The 23,011-nt window shown below is 31.1% G+C and overlaps 1 protein-coding gene across 1 annotated transcript; it reads right to left on the bottom strand.

Annotated features, from left to right (window-relative positions):
- Positions 1-949: 949 nt before the first annotated feature.
- LOC114345573 (ubiquitin-conjugating enzyme E2-17 kDa) lies at positions 950-22,236 on the bottom strand. The gene is made up of 3 exons (XM_028296379.2): positions 21,984-22,236; positions 17,220-17,505; positions 950-4,958 (listed from the first exon to the last, which is right to left on the bottom strand). Exons 1-3 carry the CDS (start codon positions 22,025-22,027, stop codon positions 4,833-4,835), a joined length of 456 nt encoding a protein of 151 aa, XP_028152180.1. The 5' UTR covers positions 22,028-22,236; the 3' UTR covers positions 950-4,832.
- Positions 22,237-23,011: the final 775 nt, after the last annotated feature.

Genomic DNA, 23,011 nt, shown 5'->3' on the forward strand with positions numbered 1-23,011 from the left:
AGACCTCTTTTCCGTGCTTAATTTGCCAGGATTGTTACTGCTTCTTTTAGGGCCGGTTGTTCGAACGCTAATCAAGAAGTTGATTATAATCAAGTCTCCTTAACAACCATCAAATAACAAAATCCGTTGTTCGTACGCCAATCAGTTGATTGTAATCAATTATGCTAATTATGATGATGATAATTAACATAATAATTGATTGATTAATAACGTAATTGATTAATTAACATACAATTATTAATATAATTGATTAATCAATTAATTAATCTCATAATTGTAATTAATTATGTTTTCAGCAACCCAATCAAAGTGGATAGTAATGAAATATTTGATAATTATCAGTTGATTCCATTTTTGATTAGCATTCGAACAACCGGCCCTTAATCTTTCCTTGTCCTTTTCCATTAGAGCTATATCATCTGCATCTGCTACTATTTTTGTTGAGGAGGGTGGAGTGGGCTATAGTTCCTTTAAATCCGGTGGCCTTGACCGTTGCTTCTACTGCTATGATGAATACCAATAAATTCAAAGGCTTGTCTGAAGTCTACGAAGGGGGTGTGGAGTTCTATGTTGTGTTCGTGGCATTGGTCAATTGTTTGTGTAATTATGTGGATCGCATCTGCAGTGGATTTGCCTTCCCTGAATCCTTGCTGCTAATCCTTAATTTTTTTCTCTGCTAATTGAGTGAGTTTTTTGTCTGATGAGTGATGAGGGTCTGTTACTTCCCCTTTCTTAAAGATTGGTATAATTCTGCGTTCTTTCCAGTCCTCGGGCTTTTCTTCTGTTTCTTACCTTCTAATTATTAGGTTGTAGAAGCTTGTTAATAATTTTCCTCCTCCTGTTGTTGAAGTATTATTAATATAAAATTATATTGCCATTTGAATGGTACACATTTTATACTTATACTTACATTATAATTGCAAAAAGTAAGGTTTAATAAAAAAACAAGTAGTTATAATAATTTATTTAAGTATATTTCATTAATTATAACACATCCATCTACCTGAAAAACGAAGGTAGGCAGTACGGAAAAAAGAGTGGTCTAACGCACAAATAAAAAATTAGAGGAAATATAGAAAGAACTGCAAATTAAAAATAAAAAACGCATACCACAATGAAAACATTTCAGATTAGAATGATAAAATTCTACAAAAACAATACACAAAATAATTTAATTACATGTAAAGCTACGATTAACAAGCAAGGGTATGCTATACCTCGAAATATACAGGGTGTTAGTAAATAAGTATGAAAAACTTTAAGGGGTAATTCTATATGAAAAAATAATGACAGTTTGCTCGATAAACGTATGTCCGCAAATGCTTCGTTACCAAGGTACGGGATGTTGAAATTTTTTTTATTACTAAGACCTTTTAAGCTACGAAAATTAAATTTGGTGGGTTTCAAGAGGTAGTTATTGCGCATTTTTTGGCAAACAAATAACAATTTTATATTCATCATTGGCGCGCCTGCGGGTAATGGTCTGAATTTTTTTAAAGAAAAAAATAGTACGCCACTGAGATATTTCAAATTAAAAATTATTTTTGTATTCCACGTTTAATTTATGATGAAGAATCTTTCTTGTCTCTTTTTCATATGGTACACCGTTTTTATGCAAAAAAATAAAACATCTTCGCGTGTATTTTTCATTTCGTAATACATTATCAAGAACATTATCAAACGAGAACAATAACAGAAAATATTTCTAAAAATATTTTAACTATGTGCAAGGCTACAACATGTTCAAAATTACCTCCTTTAAAGGTGACAGAGTAATTTTATATTCACCATTGGCGCGCGTACGGGTAATGGCCCGAATTTTTTAAAGAAAAAAATAGTACGCCACTGAGATATATCAAATTAAAAATAATTTTTGAATTCCTCGTTCAATTTATGACAATAAATCGTTTTTGTCTTTTTTTCATATGAGGCGCCGTTTATATGCAAAAAAAAATATCTTAACGTTTACAAAGTATTTGAAATAATATATAAGTTTCTATGCATATGGAATCTACCTCGAATAATTTGTAAGCGTTAAGACATTTTATTTTTTTGTATAAAAACGGCGCCGCATATGAAAAAACAACAAGAATGATTTTTTGTCGTAAATTGAACGAGGAATTCAAAAACGATTTTTAATTTGACGTTTCTCAGTGGCGTACTATTTTTTTTCTTTAAAAAATTCAGGCCATTATCTGTACGGGCGCCAATGGTGAATATAAAATTATTCTGTCACCTTTAAAGGAGGTAATTTTGAACATTTGTTGTAGCTTTGCACCTAGTTAAAATCTTTTTAGTAATACTTTCTGTTATTGTTCTACTTTGGTATTATTATATTGGAGAGTTCTTGATAATGTATTAAGAAATGAAAAATACGATCGAAGATGTTTTATTTTTTCGCATAAAAACGATGCACCATAGGAAAAAAATACAAAAAAGGTTCTTTTTCATAAATTATACAAAAACACAAATACAAAAATAATTTTTAATTTGAAATATCTCAGTGGCGTACCATTTTTTTTCTTTAAAAAAATTCAGACCATTACCCGTAGGCGCGCCAATGATGAATATAAAATTATTATTTGTTTGCAAAAAAATGCGCAATAACTACCTCTTGAAACCATCCAAAAGTAATTTTCATATCTCATCCGGTCTTAGAGCAATAAAAAAATTGGCAGTTTGAAATTAAAATTTCAACACCCTGCATCTCGGCAACAAAGCATTTGCGGACATACGTTTATAGAGCAAACTGTCATTATTTTTTCATGTAGAATTATCCCTTAAAGTTTTTCATACTTATTTACTAATACCCTGTATAATTTTAATGGTGATATCGCTAATTTGCAAAGGTCATATGAGTCATTCTTGGCCAGCCAAAATGAGAAACTGATGAAATAGTTAAGTTTAACATAACATGTTACTTATGTCCTAAGTTACACCGAATTTTGACACCATTTATGTTATTCAGTAGCTAAATAATACAGAGAATCAATTTTGTATTCGGTAAAAGATAAAATGATAAAATAACATGGCAAAAGACAATAGTGTCTTTAATATGGGTGCCGGTCATCAAGGGATGCATGGGAATGAACCAGCAGATCTCTTGGCAAAACATGGCTTGAGAAAAACCTTTCTGTAGCATCACTAAAGATGTTACGAAAAACGAGTGGCTGATAAAGAATAATCAAACGAAATGAAGAGCAAATCCAGACTAAAAAAATAATCAAGAATATTGATAAAATAATCCCGAACAATTTGATGAACCTAAATAAACGAAAAATAAAAACGGACACTGAAATGGGGACTGCACATTGCCGTTTAAGCAAGTTTCTGCGTCTTTTCGCGGCCCTCGTCGAAACATGGACCAATTTGTTCTCCAGATTTGATTCCCCGTGACTTTTTTTGGTTCCTAAACCTAAATAAGTCATTTGACGGGCAGAAATTTAAGTCGATTGAGGAAATCATCGATGTCTCGGAGGTCTACTTTGCAAACTTCGAGAAAACGTATTTTCGACCGAGTTAAAGAAGTTTGACCATCGCTGGGTCAAGTGTATCCAATTGAAAGGAGACTAAGTTGAAAAATAAATCGCCACTTTTCCAAAATTTTCCTTTTTCTTTTATATGCTAAGTACTTATCAAACTGTCCTCGTATAATCAGTTTATCACTTTTACTTTTGAAACAAAATTTGAAAGTCAATGTATTTTTGAATCATTTTCATTAGAAGCAAATTTTTCGAAAAAATAATAAGAAGTGGTAATGCATGATTTGTAACGTACGAGTGAACTTCATACTATCCTAGTATTAATTTGAGACCTTTACACATATTTATTTCACCAATACATGTTTACTCTCAGAGTAGTGTCAGATTATAACGAATAAACATTTTTCTTTTTTTTTGCAATGACTAGTGTCAAGTCAAAATCATTTATCAACACAATAAGGGTTCACATTTTAAATAATTATAAGGTCAAAATGTACAAATATGGAAAAAATTGAGATAGTACCCCGCTTGTCACTTGATTTTTTAAATATTTGCAATCTATTGTAAACGTGATAAATAAAATTCTTTTCAAAATTACTGTTGTAATTTTTGCTAGCTTAAAACTGCGCATTTTACTTTTAATTATCTACACAAAATATGTTTTATTGTACACATTAAATATTAACAATTGTTTTTAACATAAAACTTGCACCTACTACAAAGAAAAACCAATTACTAATCCACATTGTTTGCACTGGTACTTTCAATATCTGTTAATTATAAATGAAATTTTTGTAAAGGAAAGCTTCTACAGCGTGTTTCATAAGTTCTATTCCTGACTAAATGAAGAAAGTTTTTAATGAAATAAAAATAAGTCGGGTTATTGAATTAAACTGCATCAAAAATTTTACTGACACCATATCATTCAGGTGGTAGAATACCTATGTCATCCACCTGACAATCCAGATTTAAGTTCTGGTGACCTTTCTACTATATCAACAAAAAACATTACTTTCTATAATAAAGTTTTAACTTTGTGCACCTGTGGGGTATTGAAGGGAATATTGAAAATATTTTATGTTCACTATTTTATATATTCATTATGGCCAACACCAGAGCAACGTCTATTAGTCAGTAAAAGTGAATAGAACTTTCCGAAACATTTTATATTCAGTTAAGTTTTTGGAAAACAATCTTTATTAAAAAAAAAGAACAAAAAAATAAAAACGAGTTGATTAAAACTATTAGTTACTGAGAAGGCAGGGCCTCTGTAAGAAGTAGCTGTAATTTTGAAGCGCAAAGTGAGAATCAGTTCGAATAAATAATTCGACAATGACGATGAGACAACTGCTAATCGATAAAGCTCTGTTCCACACATGCCTTCACTCTTTTCTCATATTCTCTTCTATTTTCTTTGTACAGTTGTGCGGCCATGGAGTTGGCCGGTGAATTGGGATTTGGGTCACTCAGTAGAGACTGAAACAAAAAGAATATATAACATCGTTTCACAGCCCTATCAAAAGCTATATAAGGTTTGTCTTTTTAGTTTTGCATAGAGCCGCTTAGAGGGCACCACCAATAAAACAAACCTTCCGACACATCAGTCTTTTGTTAACATAAATCCAGAGTTTCATTGTGATACAACAAGTCGTGTAGATACTGTGAATTTTTGAAATTAGCAGGTCGATCGAAAAATGGATCTTACATAAGAACATTTTCGAGCAATAATTTTTTACAATTTTCGGAGAGGATTATCCCAACAGCAATGTCTCGCTGAAATCGTTTCTGTGTTTGGGAATGAAGCATCACACCAGTCTCAGCGACGAAACAAGGCCAGGTCCACCCAAAATAACAGTCACACAGCAAAACATTGATGCGGTTCGTCAGCTAATTAGGGATGACTGCCGTGTGTAACACACCGGGAGGCATCTAAACATTCCGTATATGTATTTGGAACCTAGGAGTTTTCTATTGGTTCGTTGCAGCACGTGGTCATATTTTAACCAATAGGCGGCGAGGTCCCAAACGCATATACGGAATGTTATTCGGTTCCAAATTCATATACGTAATGTTAAATATTCGTACACCGAAAAAGATAAGTTTTTATTAGAGTCTGTTAAAAGGAGATTAATTTTAAAATACTTAAACTAGAAGGGAAGTTCCCTAGGTTGGCTGTATACCATATAGTTAAAAAACTCTAACAAGAAGTAAAACCACTTCTATGTAAATTGGTATATTTATTAAAACTTAAAATCCCAATGGATTGAATAAAATAAGTCCAATTCAGAACGTTTTCAGACCTATCGGTCCATCATCAGTGAATGTGCATACTTGCTAAATAGCCCCAGAACCAAACAGTGGTTGAATTTAAAATTCGATTTACATTATTTAAAAATAATATTCAACAGGCTAAACGCCGATGTTACAGGATATTGCCTATGGGAACATGGTGAAACCCTACCAAAACCTCAATCAACCATCTTAGGCCAACTTTGAGGTTTTGGTAGGGTTTCACCATGTTCCCATAGGCAATATCCTGTAACATCGGCGTTTAGCCTGTTGAATATTATTTTTAAATAATGTAAATCGAATTTTAAATTCAACCACTGTTTGGTTCTGGGGCTATTTAGCAAGTATGCACATTCACTGATGATGGACCGATAGGTCTGAAAACGTTCTGAATTGGACTTATTTTATTCAATCCATTGGGATTTTAAGTTTTAATAAATATACCAATTTACATAGAAGTGGTTTTACTTCTTGTTAGAGTTTTTTAAAATACTTGTTACTGTATTATTAAATAAAAATAAAACAATTAAACAAAGCCAGTTAAAATGAGACTGGTTTTTAATAGTACATTTATACATTGAATACACATTTTTTTATACATTTTATTATACATTTTTAATAGTATATTTAATGATGGTCATTATGAAGCGAGTATAAGGGATACGAAACGAGCCGCCTGGCTACGAGTTTCGTATAGAGTACGAGCTTCATAATGATAATTAAATGCAAGTTGTATACACGATTTTTTCTATGATCGTTCACAAAACAAATATATTCAACTTTATTAATTTTCTAACGCAAACAAATTAAGTAGTTTGTCAGTCTGACAGTTTGTTTACATATTGAGAACTGTCAAAGCGTATATATTTGACTGGCCATTGGTTACTGCGCGTGTGCCACCTTTATCGCGAATGTCATATCGCGATTCTATTGGTTAAAAATCTGTACCATAATGAAGTTCATTATGATACAGTTAGTGACATCATAATTGATATATTATAGTATGAGAATAGAAAAATTATTGTTAATGTATTATTAAAGATCCATAAGGAAAAAGGTTTTCCTGTAGTTGGCTGTATACCATATAGTACAAAAAAACGAATAAAGTCCTTTATAAAAGGTCTATATTTAAAATCCCTAAAAAGGGCTACATCACAGAACTAGTTTTCGATTGGTTGACCAATCATCATCAGTGCTTTCCTAAAATGAATATAATCTTATAAAATGGTCCAAAGGTTTTAAAATTTTGACTATGGTTAAAAAAAGTTGTACGTTATACTCACGTGATCTTACATGCTAACCACCAAAATATTTGTAATTATGTAATATATGTAAATAAAATTTGTAATATTATATTTTGGTGGTTACCATGGTAAGGACACGTGAGTAGGTATAACCTACGACTTCTTTTAAACGTAGTCAAAATTTTAAAACCTTTGCATCATTTTATCAGGTTATATTCATTTTACGAAAGCACTGATGATGATTAATCAATCAATCTAAAACTAGTTCTGTGATGTAGCCCTTTTTAGGGATTTTAAATATAGACTTTTTATAAAGGACTTTATTCGTTTTTTTTTTTGTATTATATGGTCTACAGCCAACTACAGGAAAACCTTTTTCCTTGTAGTCCGTTCTTTAACGGTAAAATATTGCAAAACCTCTAAATTTTAAAGAACCGCTTGGATTGACATAAAATTTGGCATACACATAGCTAACAAGTCAAAGAAAAAAAGTGATATTGTGCCGATATGTGCTTTTGCCCTAGGGGTGCTTTTCACCCCCTCTTGGGGGTGAAAAAATATTCGTCCAAAGAAAGTCAGGAAATGGATAAACTGGCTAATTTTAAGTAACTTTTGTTCTATAGAGTTTTTTCACTAAGTCAATACTTTTCGAGTTCTTTGGCAGTGAATATGTTCATTTTTTCAACAAAATAACCACGTTTTTAGACGGTTTTTCGCAAATAACTAAAATAGTAAGTACTTTGTCGAAAAAACATTATTAGCAAAAATATAGCCTATAAAAAACTTAAAAAAATGGTGTATATATCACGTCTCTATACCTAGTACAAGCAGAGTTATAGCTAATAAAAAATAGGTTCATATTCGTCAAATTCCAAATGGAATACTTTAACGTGAAATAACCAAAAATGAAGCACATTTCCGGGAAAACTGATTACAACTTATTTAAAGTGTTTAAAAATAGCTTCATTTTTGTTTTATGAAAAAAATTCTAGCGTCAAAATTAAAGAAGTTACGCTCAAAATAAAGTTAGTCCCTTTTGGGTTTCGTAAAAAAATCGAGAAAATCATCCCCTAATTAGTATCTTAAATGAACTTAATCGTTACGACTTCACAAGTTTCTTGACTCGTGTATATATTGTTTATATGATCTGTAAGTTTCATCGGTTCAAAGTCCTTATTATTGAAAGGGCTGTAGTTAAAATGAGTTGAACGATTCACTGATCACGAATGTATGCAAATTTAGAAACACCAAATCTCAATCAATTTTTGTCTAACAGAAAAACAAAAAAATACATGATATTCAGAAAAGCAAATGTGACTTTTTTGTTTTTCGAGATTTTTGGTATCTCTAACAATTTTTAAGTTATTTTGAAAAAAAGCATATTTTTCAAAATTAAAATTTTTAAAAATTTTACTTTAAAGCTAAATTTTTTCAAAAATAAGCACTTTGAATCGATGAAACGTACAGATCATATAAACACAACATAAGTAAAATAATTTGTGGAGCGGTAACGATTAATTTCATTCAAGTTGCTAATTAGGGGGTGGTCTTCCCGATTTTTTTTTGCAAAAACAAAAGGGACCAACTTTATTTTGAGCGTAACTTGCTTAAATTTAATGCTAGAAACTTTTAGTAAAAACTATTTTAAACACTTTAAAAAAGTTAAAATGGATTTTTCCCAAAAAGTGCTTAACTTTTTGGATATTTCACGTCGAATATTCTATTTGAAATTTGGTGAATATGAATCTATTTTTCATTAGCTATAACTCTGGTTCTACGAGATCCAGAGACCTAAAGTGTACACCATTTTTTTTACTTTTTTATAGGCTCTATTTTTGCTAAGAACGTTTTTTTCGACAAAATACTTACTTTCTGAGTTATTTGCGAAGAACCGTCTAAAAATGTGGTTATTTTGTTGAAAAATAAACATATTCACTCGCAAATAACTCGAAAAGTGTTGACTTGGCGAAAAAGCTTTATAGAACAAAAGTTACTTAAAATTAGTCAGTTTACCCATTTCCGGACTTATTTTGGAAATATATTTTTTCACCCCCAAGAGGGGGTGAAAGTCACCCCCAGGGCAAAAGCACACATCGGCACAATATCACTTTTTTTCTTTGACATGTAAGCTATACGTATGCCAAATTCCATGTCAATCCAAGCGGTTCTTTAAAATTTAGAGCAAAAACCGTGAAAGAATGGACTATTGTGGATCTTTATTATACATTAACAATAATTTTTCTATTCTCATACTATAATATATCAATTATGATGTCACTACCTGTATCATAATGAACTTATTACTAACTTCATTATGATACATATTTTCATTAGGACACAGATTTTTAACCAATAGAATCGCGATATGACATTTGCGATAAAGGTGACACACGCGCAGTAACCAATGGCGAATCAAATACATACTCTTTGACAGTTCTCAATATGTAAACAAACTGTCAGACTCACAAACTACTTAATTTGTTTGCGTTACAAAATTAATAAATTTGAATACATTTTTTTGTGAATGATCATAGAAAAAATCGTGTAAACAACTTGCATTTAATTATCATTATGAAGCTCGTACTCTATACGAAACTCGCCGCAAGGCGGCTCGTTTTGTATCCCTTATACTCGCTTCATAATGACCATCATTAAATGCTCGTTGCATAATATACTATTAAAAACCAGTCTCATTTTAATTGGCTTTAATAAAAATCGTCTTTTTGTTCTACGAATATTTAACATACCGTACATGAATTTCGCACCAAATAACATTCCAAATACTATAATTGTTTTATTTTTATTTAATAATACAGTAACAAGTATTTTAAAATTAATCTCCTTTTAACAGACTCTAATAAAAACTTATCTTTTTCGGTGTACGAATATTTAACATTCCGTATATGAATTTGGAACCGAATAACATTCCGTATATGCGTTTGGGACGTCGCCGCCTATTGGTTAAAATATGACCGCGTGTTGCAACGAACCAATAGAAAACTCCTAGGTTCCAAATACATATACGGAATGTTTAGATGCCACCGGGAGATAGACATCTTTGGGCATTTCAAAGACCTCGATCCAAAAGGTCCTACGTGAAGAACTGGGTGTTACGAAGTTGGTTTCACGTTGGATCCCTCCTTGGTCACAGAAGAGCAAAAAGCGGTTGGCTTCAATTGGTGCCAAAAAACATTGAAACAGTTCAAGGAAGTTCAAAAAATGTATAGTATTGTTAGTGTCGATGAATCTTGGATTTACTCCTATGAACCGGAAAATAAACGCGAATCCGCTGTGTGGGTGTTTCAGTCTAGCAAAAAGCAACAAAAGTGATCGGTTGTCGAAGTGTGTCAAAGAAAATGGTCGCAACTTTTGTGTCAAATTCTGATCATGTGGCAACAATTGCTTTAGAAGATCGAAAAATGGTTACTTCTGGTTGGTATATAACTATTATTTACCAGAAGTTATCATGAAACGCTGACAAAGCAACACACAACAGTGAATCATCCTACATCAGGACAATGCATAAATACACAATAAATAAATAACTCCAAGTGTTCACACTACCCAAAAGACAGTAGAGTTTTTGGAGCTTCAAAACATCAAATTGTTAAACCATCCACTGTATAGCCCTGACCTAAGTCCCAACAACATCTTCACGTTCCCAAAGATCAAGAACTCAATGTGTGAGCAGCGATTCCAGTCGCCAGAAGAAGCCATCAATGCCTTTAAAATAGCGATTTTGCACGTGTCAACTGAAGGCTGGAATAACTGTTTTACCAACTGGTTTGAATATAATATGCCAAAGTGTATTGATCTTGGTGGGACATATTTTGAAAAGCAATAAAGTACTTCAAGTCTATATATTTTTTGTCTTTATGGCTATATGCAAAACTAAAAAACCAACCCACATATTTCGAAACCACAGCTAAATTCTTTTAGATCCTAAAAGCTATTTCAAAACACATTTTCTTTAAAAAATTCGATTGCTTGTTTTTTCTAAGGAATCTCAAAAAAATCGCTAACATTTTTTAGGCAAAGAAATACTCTGATTTTTTGGTTAACTTACGAATCATTTGTTTTTTCTTTATTCTGTTGAATGCTGGTGTCAAGATTACCACTTTCAAACCAGAACTTACTTGGAATTTAAAAAATCAATCTTTCCACATTTTTTATGTGATTTCTTAACAACCTTCAAAAACAATAACTTAAAATGATTTTATGTACAATTTTTTGTTCCCTACTTTTAAATTTAGGCTTACTTATTAATACAAAAGTGATATCCAGGATCACGCAATAAATCCAGTAATTCAGGAAAAAGTATAATCAAGGAAGGAGTAATATCAATAGACATCGAAATTAAACAAAGTTATACATGTAAAATTATTCAGACCTATGCCCCAACAAGGAAGAAGATGAGGAAGTAAAGCAATTCTATGAAGAAATGAATGAAGTAATGATGGCAACCAAAGCAAGGTATGTAATCTTAATAGGCGATTTCTAAGCAAAAACAGGGAAAGAAGAAAACAAAAATGAAATTTTAATAGGATCCTACGGATTAGGAGGAAGAAATAATAGAAGGGAAATACTATTAAATTATTCAAAAGAAAACAACCTATACAGGGTGAGTCGTGAGGAACTGTACCAGTGGCGGCCGGTCAGGGTCGGCAGTGCCGACCCACACATTTATAGATATAGATTTTTTAAATATTTGTATCTGTGAAATAAAAAAAATCTATCAGACAATACAGACTAAATTTTATTCATGGTTTTTAAAAGAATTTGATCAATCCGAGCGTTAAGTGATCCCTGCGCATAACAGACTTCTCAAAAAATGAATGATCCGAGCCATTTATCTAACTTTTCGGCTAGCCGTCTCTAACATCCGTAGCTTGACAATTTACACGTAACACTCAACGACATAAGTCGATGAGCAAGCGAACATTACTTCTCTTCGTGGGCAATAGCAGATACGGCATGGCAGGTTAAGCGGCAAGTACGGCACATTTCGGTCTGCCGGTCGGTGTTTCATTTGGAAGCATGCATCGGTAGAAATTGTCAAAAATAATCACGCCGTTTTACGTCGTTTAATCGATATTGTAATTTTTTTAAGTTGTCAGGAATTATCATTTAGTGGACATGATGGACCGAAGCATTTGTTAAAAATCAAAGTAATTATAGAGAATTAATAAAATTGTTTTAGAAATACCTATTTACTTTCTGATTCGAAGTGTATTCGTAATACAGAATGAACTAATACATATAATCAAATAGTTAAATTTTGAATAACGTTGTTGAATCTGAGAGTTAGAAAACCATTTGCTTTTCACTGAAAGTAGATGAAACTTCTGATTATCATGTCATTCACAATTATCAATTATTTTGTTCGATACGCGTTACGTGGTAATATTTATGAGAGGTTTTTAGGGTTCAGAGATGTGAGTAAAAGCAATAAGGCAGAATATATTTTTGGTGTTTTAAAGAACAGATTCAAATTTTTTGATACCAAAAATAAATTGGTAGGGCAAACTGGGGCAATCTTATGACGGCGTTGCTGTGATGAGTGGTGAATTGAATAGTCTCCAGGCAAAAGTTAAAACTATTGCATCACAAGCTTTATTTACTCACTATTATGCGCATATAATGAATTTAGTTTGACATGATACGTGTAAAAAAATAAAGAATATCGTCTTTTCTTGCCAGTTTAGCTCACCTAAACAGATTACTGCTTTAGAACAAATTTGTTTCGAAAAAAAAAGCGAACAGTTTGTCAGACGCGATGAAATTTTAAATCTCGGTTAGTTTTATCTAAGCAGATTATCTCTTATAGTTTTAGTATCTGTAGCAGATTTTCGTGAACAGCTTTTGGAAGTTTTTGATTTTATTATCGAAGGCTATGATTTTGAAAGTGGCGATACCTCGATCCGTGAAGCAATCGGTTTGAGAACTTTATTAAATACTAATGACTCTTTCAATATTTTTTTAAATATTTTTAAGACAGAGTTTGCCCAAGATATTCCTTGTTGTTCAAAATCAGTCAACTGACATTATTTATTCTAAAAATAGAATACGAAAGCTGGTGCAAAATCTCAGAGATTTTCGTAATGATAGTAGTTTCCAATATATACGCAGTGACGTTTTGGATTCGCTTGATATTTCCGAACCACCCCAAAAAAGACAACGACATGATACATATCTCGAAAAACGAGTAAGTATATCTTGAAATTTTGGATACCTACTATTATATGCAAATAGATACTCGTTTTTCGAATTGCAAATTTTTGACCTCTTTGACGATTTAAAATTTAAAAGTTACGTTCGCCAAAGAATTTCTAAGATATTTATTATTACAAGTTAGTTACTTAAAAATTATGCTGGTCCAAATATTTTCAGAAAGTGGGATAAGTTGCACAATATGTATGTATAATTCTATGTAGTAAGTACTGCAATTCATTACAACAAACTGTTTATCAATTTTCTTATTACCACCAATTTCTGCCTAAAAAAAAAACGGGATTTACCTTGTCTCAAAAGAATCAACACGTATTGTCGAAACACCATGAAACAAGAGAGAATGTCAAGTACATCAAATAAAAAAAAAGCAAAAAACAACAAAATCTCCTATGATGAATTAAGCCTTTTAGTTTGATGGTATACCTATATGAGGAGACAAAAAACCTTGCCGACCCTGTCTCCAAAGCCACGAGCCGCCACTGAACTGTACATACTCCTACCTTGTATAGAGGCTCCTATGGGGAATAACAAATGACCATTAAAAAGTGTCTGCTACCATTGTTTAATAATATACAGGGCGAGTTTCGCATTTTGACAGAAATTTGTATTCGTCATAATTTTTGAACGGTCAGATTGATGTGTCTCTTATTTTGGTCAATCGTTACACTATTACCACCTAATTAACTGATTTATTCAAATTAGAAAAAAATCAGGTCCGGCTTTAAAAAATTAGTTTGTTTGGCTGGGTCTTAGAAAAAATTTCACCCTGTATACGCTTTTTGAAAACTCTAATATGAATTTTACAAATTGGACAAATAGGCAATTAAATGGCATATTTATTTTTTTCTCCACACGATTACTTAATTTTTTATAAAAAAATCAAAGGACATCGCACACATCTTATGGAAAATATAATGTCAATCAAATTCAATAAAATTTATACGATTAGATTCGTTTTAATATAACGATCAATTCTTATCATTGCGCCAACTCTTAATTATGATTAATTACGGCGCAAATTGCAATTAAAGTTTATCGAAATCACATTTTTGGAGTCCATAAAATGTTAGTTTACAATCATTATTGCTCTGAGTGCTATTCATAACAGCTTAAATCCCGCTGGGCCTAAGCGGATTAGTGAAACTAATCCGCTGATTTATGGAGTACCGAAAATCTGGGTATTTTAAAATATTTTTTCTCTCTCTAACTTATGTACCTACCCATTTGATTTCAGATTTATTTATATCAATTTCTGCTCTTATTTTTGAAAATAGAGAGTTGGCACAGTGATAAGATTTGATCGTTAATTTAAAACGAATCTATTGGTATAAATTTTATTGAATTTGAGTGAAATTATATTTTCCATAAGATGTGTGCGATGTCCTTTGACTATGAATTAAAAGTTTGGTAAAGTGAACCATAATAGATTTAAAAAAATTAACTTTTATTACAAAAATTAATTTTTTTTAAACAAATATTTATTTTATGTTACCGCCCAATCAACTGATTTATTCAAACTAGAAAAAAATCAGGTCCGGCTTTAAAAAATTAGTTCGTGTGGGTCTTAGAAAAAATTTAACCCTGTATACGCTTTTTGGAAACTCTAATATGAATTTTACAAATTGGACAAATAGGCAATTAAAATGGCATATTTATTTTTTTCTCCACACGATTACTTAATTTTTTATAAAAAAATCAAATTTGACTATGAATTAAAAGTTTGGTAAAGTGAACCATAATAGATTTAAAAAAATTAACTTTTATTACAAAAATTAATTTTTTTTAAACAAATATTTATTTTGTTACCGCCCAATCAACTGATTTATTCAAACTAGAAAAAATCAGGTCCGGCTTTAAAAAATTAGTTCGTTTGGGTCTTAGAAAAAATTTAACCCTATATACGCTTTTTGGAAACTCTAATATGAATTTTACAAATTGGACAAATAGGCAATTAAAATGGCATATTTATTTTTTCCCCACACGATTACTTAATTTTTTATAAAAAAAAATCAAATTTGACTATGAATTATTAAAATTTTGCTAAAGTGAACCACAGATTTAAAAAAATTAACTTTTATTACAAAAATTAATTTTTTTTTGAACAAATATTTAATTTATGTTACAACCCAATCAACTGATTTACTCAAAATTGAAAAAAATCAGGCCCGGATTTAAAAAATTAGTTCGTTTTGGCCTTAGAAAAAATTTCACCCTGTATACGCTTTTTGAAAACTCTAATATGAATTTTACAAATTAGACAAATAGGCAATTGAAATGGCATATTTATTTCTTTCCCCACACGATTACTTAATTTTTTATTAAAAAATCAAATTAGTCAAAATCGGAATTTTAACCTAAAAATGAAAAAAAAATGAAATCACGGAACTGGCTACAACTCTGTTCCATTTTAATATTTTTTTTTTCTGAAATTTTTACAGCACATATCTTTTACCATTGTGAAGACTATGAAAATTGTTGTAGACTGTCAGTCTTCTTCTCGTAAAAGTTATGAATTTTTAAAAATAAAAGGTGCAGATTCGTGAATTGCAAAGTTCAATCGCAAAAAATAAATGAAAAAATTTAAAATTTTTCAAAGAGAACTGTTATGGGGAGTTTTAGATTTAGACGTGTTATAGAAAAAAATGGTGAAACTTTTAATTTTAAGAAAAACGTTGCTTAATTTTTTTTTATTTTTATGGTAAAATGGCTATTTTGACAAATTTGATTTCTTAATAAAAAATTAAGTAATCGTGTGGGGAAAAAAATAAATATGCCATTTTAATTGCCTATTTGTCTAATTTGTAAAATTCATATTAGAGTTTTAAAAAAGCGTATACAGGGTGAAAATTTTTCTAAGACCCAAACGAGCTAATTTTTTAGAGCCGGACCTGATTTTTTTCTAGTTTGAATGAATCAGTTGATTGGGTGGTAACATAAATTAAATATTTGTTAAAAATATTAATTTTTGTAATAAAAGTTATTTTTTTTAAATCTATGGTTCACTTTAGCAAACTTTTAATTATTCATAGTCAAATTTGATTTTTTTATAAAAAATTAAGTAATCGTGTGAGGAAAAAAATAAATATGGTATTTTAACTGCCTATTTGTCTAATTTGTAAAATTCATATTAGAGTTTTCAAAAAGCATATACAGGGTGAAATTTTTTCTAAGGCCCAAACGAACTAATTTTTTAAAGCCGGACCTGAGTTTTTTCTCGTTTGAATAAATCAGTTGATTAGGTGGTAATAGTGTAATGATTGACCAAAAAAAGAGACACATCGATCCGACCGTTCAAAAATTATGACGAATACAAATTTCGGTCAAAATGCGAAACTCACCCTGTATATTATTAAACAATGGGAACAGACACTTTTTAATGGTCATTTGTTATTCCCCATAGGGGCCTCTATACGAGGTAGGAGTATGTACAGTTCCTCATGACATACGCTTGCTCGGTACTCGAGTGCGGGGCGCGGGAGTCGAGAGTTCGGATAACCAGTCGTTCGGTTGATCGACGTTCGGATATTCGACGCTCTACTGTATTTTGTATTTACTATCTTTTTCTATAACAAAAACGTTTGTTATTTATAGAAAAAGACAGCAAATACAAAATAAATTATTGATGTGATCGTTCATGGGTATTCTTTCATTTTTCCAACTGTATTTATACCATAATTGTATAAAAATAAAGTTCCTGATCCTTTTAAGACTGCCTCTTTAGCAAAAAAATCTGCTTGGATGTTGAAAATTGCAAAACCTTGAATCTGCAGTAGATATAGTTTTAATGCAAATATGTTAAAGATATAGATATATTGCAGTAGTTACAATAGTTCTCTTATAAAACAAAAAAAAAAATTTTGAGTAACACTTTAGTCAATATCTTTTTGTTTTATCTTGGAATTTTCATTGATTTCTGTTTGAACTAAGTTTCCTAATTTTAGAAAATACAATGAGGAAAAAATAAAACACTTACTTGAATTGAAGTTAAAATAGCAGATACGTCATAAGTAGGACTCCATCTATTTTGTAATATATCTAAACATATACCACCATCAGCGTATACATTAGGGTGAAACATATGACTAACGAATCTGACTGTTGGTGGTTTATTTGGATATTCTTCTGTAAACTCAATAGTTAGTTTGAAAGTACCATCTTCGAAGGGTGTGTCATGGGGGCCAAATATAACTGCATTCCAGATCATTATATTATTGTCAGTAGGAGCACCACTGACTCCGGTAGGTGGGTCCTCCTGTAATCTAAAAAAAAAAAGAAAAAACATTAATTTTTATTAAGGGGTTAAATTGGCCAATTTTACATGTAAAAATACACATTTTAAAGCAACAGTGTGAAGAGCTAATATACAAAAGAAGACAGTTGAAGAAAAATGGGACTCCAACTATACTTTGATTACTACAATATGCTACAAAAGGAAATTAAATAAAGATATCCACTGATCAATCCAAAAAGACATCAGAGAAAACAATACAAGAGAAATAACTAAAATATTTCAATAAAAACACAAATTTAAAAGTTTTGAGGCAAATTGCTAACAACATAGGCAACAAAATATTTACAGATTAAGAAACAAAGATTACTAAAGATATAACCAAAATCCTCAAGGTTGTCTAATACTTTTATCACAAAATATATAAGAGCAACAATGAAAGATATCAGCAGTTGTCCAAAATCACAAATCAGAGATAAGAATTAATGCCAGAAATAACACCACACAAAGTCAAAACGACAATTTTAGAAATGAAAAATAACAAACCTTCTGGAGATAATGGAGAAGTGATTGAGGCGATCAAACAAGGTGGAAATCTAGGCTTTGGCCAAACTTTTCATCAATTTCATCTACTAAGGAAAAACCCCTTCTCAATAGAACAATGCAGGCATTGTTTTATTACACAAGAAAGGAGACAACAGATAAAAAAAAAGTACTGTCCTATCAGTTTGCTGTCACACATATATAACATTTTCACAAAAATTATCAAAAAATAAGAAAGGAAGATAAGTTAAGTTAGACTTGTATCAGCCTAGAAAATAAGCTAGATTTAGATCAGGATACAGCACTAAAGAAGCTTACTAGTGATAAAGAACCTGATAGAAAGTTTGCAAAATACAACAAACCATTGGCACTTATATTTGTTAACTACAAGAAATGGATGCCATATGACAGCAGAAAGTATTGACAGAATGTCAAATAGACCACTGCTACACTAACATATTTAAATATATATACCAAAATGTCACGCCTAGCATAAGATATGAACTAGAAACAAATAAATTCTGTATATATGGCAAGAATTACTTGAACCCCTTAATTGTTTGTTCTTTTAGTGACCACTGCTATTACATTTTATTTCATTAAAATCTTTTGCTTTCTTTGCTCTGTTTGGCTATTTTATATATCTTTGTTTCTTATTCCCAGGCATCAAGTTGATCATGAATAGATTTGTAAACACTTCTCTTTTATTTTTTGTTGAACCTTTTTAAGTTTTTCATGAGGCGTCTTCGTGCAGGAGTGCATATATTGTATTTAAGAAAAGTTGTATTTAAAATGAGACAAGCACTTGAATACCAACAAAGGAGAAAATAAAGAGAAGAAGACCAGACAACATATGGAAAAAACTACAAAAAGAGAGCACGATAACGTTTGACTGAAATAGAACGAAATGAAAGGAATTAATCCAGTTTATCCAGAGAATGATCAAGCAAGAATCTGCAGAAAGAAGGTATCTTTTGGCCCAGAAACACACAAATGTTCACAGAGAAGAATAGACTGTTGATGTTAGGAAGAACTCTGCGAGACAGAATAAAAAACGAAGAGATCAGGAGAACCAAGGTGACTGACGTCATCGAAAGGGTAGCCAGACTAAAATGGAGATAAGTAGAACACAACCAAAATGTCAGATGGGCAATGGATAAAGAGGTTATTGGAATGCAAAGTAAAGATAAGCATTGATCAACCACCTGCAAGGCTGACAATTTAAGAAGGCTAAATAAAAACTGGATGAGAGCGTGCAAATAGACAGTGTTGGAAACACTAGGAAGACTCATATCGCACCTTGAAAACCATAGGGCAGTAACTGCAAAAATCATAATATCGAGTTATGAGCATTTTAATTTTTTGTAAAGTTAATTTTATTTCCTCTAGTTCCAAAAATTAAACTACAAACCTGATATTTGGTATAATTGTCTTTAATTTTGCATATTTTTATATAAATTAAGAAGTACATAAAATTTGCTAAAATTAATAGGTATTTTAGCACATACGGCCATATGGTTTTAAAAAATATATCGATTTTCGCAAATGACGCAGTAAAAATGCATATCAAATAACAGTTTTTTATTTAAGATTGTACTTATTTATTACAAATTTTTAGTGTTAACACTTAATCAAAGTGTTGCATATTATAATTTGTCTGTTCGTCTTCTATTGTTGCATTGGTCACGTGTAAATCTGCATAAAACCTATGATAGTGCTCTTGAATAACATTAGCCTTACATAGTGAGAGTCTACATCTTGTTTTTTGAGATTGCATATTCCTGGTGGATGCGAATATGCTTTACTTAGTTCCATCTTAGCCACCATCCCTCGTTGTTTTTGCCTTATATTAATGGTTCTGAACTCTGTATCGTTAAAGCTTGCCTTAACCTGAAACTTATTTTTAAATGTCTTCTCCACCTAGTTCATCTTATGTAATTCCAGACGACAGACGACCTGATTTCCTTCTTCGTCAATGTTATAATTATTCCCCATTTCCTTACATCGTTTTTTAAAGTCCAATATATCCGATGTACACCTTTCATTAATTTTATATAAGGTTCACCTGTTTTTTCGCTGTTTGAACTACTGTGAACCATTGCGCAGCCACATAAATTGGTCATCTTTTAAAGCCTTTTTTTGTTTCTCAATCAAAGAATGCACGTTATCTACCGTATTTTGGGAGTGACCCGTTATCAAAAATTTGTGGGTAATTTTAGGTATGTTTTCAATTTCTGTACTGCATATTGATAAAGATAGACAATATACTTGATCTTATTTCGCCCACAGTAGTTATCTGAGTATAATATTATTTCTTTTTCCCTGGCATGGTTCCTCAGAAATTGTAACAGGAACGACGCTATTTCATTTGAATCACGATTAGCAATTCGCTTGAACCAAAGACAGAAGTGTCCTGCATTTGTGGTCCGGTAAAAAATTGTGAAATTAAATAATGTTGATAATCTGCTTTTGTAATAAAATAAAGAGACTTCGCCTGAAGGCGTCGGTAGTAATGATTGTAAATCAAAACAAGAAGTGATGCAATTGTTGGATTTTGCAGATTTTAAGTCATTTATTTCTCTTTCCTATTGAGTTCCACTTCCTGACGGTGAGTATTATAGACTGTTTCTAATGTCGATTTATCTAATTAATTTCTGTAACTTTCTCACATCAAGCAAAGGTATTTTTAGGCTTAAAGGAGTGTATATTAAATTCTGTGTGAAATATGGTTATCATCGTAGCGTAATTTCCGAACACCGAAACTTTTCTTTGCAAAATTTTATATAATCGCGATGAATATCAGCCAGAGTTTTGTCATTGCTGACGAATTACCTGGTAGTTTGTTTCCTTAGGTAGTGAGATTTCACTCTAAGAATGGACTCAATGTAAATCATTTTGTTTTGTTTCACGACTTCGTTGATTATTTTTCCATTATTATGAGTTCCTCGCTTTTCTTTTGGGATAAACCCATCTGCAGTACGACGTTGTATATTAATTTGTTATAGACTTGTCGCTTATTTCCAGTGTTGCAATGAAATCTCTCTGCAGCACTCGTATGTTTTGTTGCATTTAAAAGATTTTTCCTTAGTACATCTCGCTTTTATTTTACGAGCGTGGGTCACATTTTGCACATATTGCCATATAGATCTAAGTTTTTGTTCCAATTTTAGAACCGTAGAGCATCAACTGCAGATAATGCCTGATGGTATAAAAAGAAGAATCGTGATAAAAGCCATAGGGATGTATCTTTCTGGTGCCGAACTTAAAAATTTTTTGCAGATTCTGCTATATAGCATTAAAAAATAGATTTTTTTTCCCATTAGACTGCATTCAAAGGTCATTTCATGAAAAAATTGCAGTTATTGCCATATGGTTTTCAAGGTGCGATATGTTCAGCAGTGGTCTTTTGATGCTGGATGATGTTGACACAAGTGCCCAATACTCCACAAGGAGGGATGACACTATATACCATTTTAATAAAGTTTTATTTCATGGCCTTCTCTAATTATGATTTTTTTATTGGTTTTTTATAAGATTATAACATTTATTTGTATTTTCAGAAATTTAGTATTATTAAAAACTACATGCAATAATGGTTAATCCAAATATAATATTTTACATAAGATTAGATAGGTACTGGATTTGCCAATAATATTTTGGATGTGGAAATAATAACAAAGCAAATTGGTTGTTGCATATATTTATGAATTCTTTGTCCTACAATTAAATAATTTTCTAACATTCATAATTAGGATGACTTAAACAAAAGATCTATACTTATTGTTCTGATGGCACAAAAGAAAAATATTTTTTCAATTTCCACTGAGGGTACCAGTACCTACACTGACACCATAATTCTCGAATTGTTAATCAATATTCTCTTATCTATTCACCAAAAGCTAATAATAATATCTACCAAACACTAGTTTCAAGACCAAGACCAATGAAAATTAATGAATCACCAACCTTTTGAAGTCTCTCATAAGGCGTCTTCGGGCAGGAGTAGACATGTTGTATTTAAATTTAATATATTATATTTCACCTAAATATATTTATCCAGAGTTTTATATACAACAAAACACAGTAAATTTGCACTATGTTAGAACATTCAATTAACTTCCAAATCCCAGAATATCTTTCTTGGCATGACATATATGTCTAATACAGTCTAATAACAGTTTTGTTCACTTCACTAGTTCTGTTGCCACTCTTTGCTGTCATCTGTCACAGAACAACTTTTGTGACGTCAAATTGTTAAGGTCATTTTACATTGTAGGGCAATTTCTAGTGAACAGTATTTTTTTAATTTAATTTTAAAGAGTTAAATTTTCAGAACAGTTAAAACTGATTATTAAATATTTATGCAATCGGTGATTTGATCCAATTTTACATTTTCTCATATATTTAACGAATTCAACTTGAAAACGACGTACTACCGATTAGTTTTATTGATGTTGGTATCAATGACACAGCGCTAAAATTGTTGGGTTGGTGATCCTGTTGTAGAACAACGCTGCACTCGATTCTAGATCCTGACCCGTTGCTTAGCGGCGTGTAATTTGTGTTGCCTATATAAACTTGAATCGCGAAATGGGCCTGTTTATTATTCAAAACATTTAAAAAATAAATACATCACTTTGTGTTTTTTTTCTGGTTCATGAACTAAATAAGTATTTTAAAGTTCATCTAATTCTTCATTTATTAATAATAATAATGTTCATATGGCTATGGTGTGCAATGTAGGTACTAGAGGTACCTATATATTTCGAAAACTTCTGAGAAATGGGAAAATTATTGATTTATAGATATTACAAAGAAAAGGTACCTAAAAACGTTTTTGAGCAAGTCATGCTGCATGAAAGAATTTTATAAATAATAAAATTTTGCTATATATGTACATAACCACTTTAAATTTCACATTGTAAAGCATGAATGACACAAATATTTTTGAATATATATTTTGAATTTTGAGTCTATACCTAAATACTTGTTAT

This window comes from Diabrotica virgifera, chromosome 2 (genome assembly GCF_917563875.1).
Source record: "Diabrotica virgifera virgifera chromosome 2, PGI_DIABVI_V3a".
NCBI classification, from domain to species: domain Eukaryota; kingdom Metazoa; phylum Arthropoda; class Insecta; order Coleoptera; family Chrysomelidae; genus Diabrotica; species Diabrotica virgifera.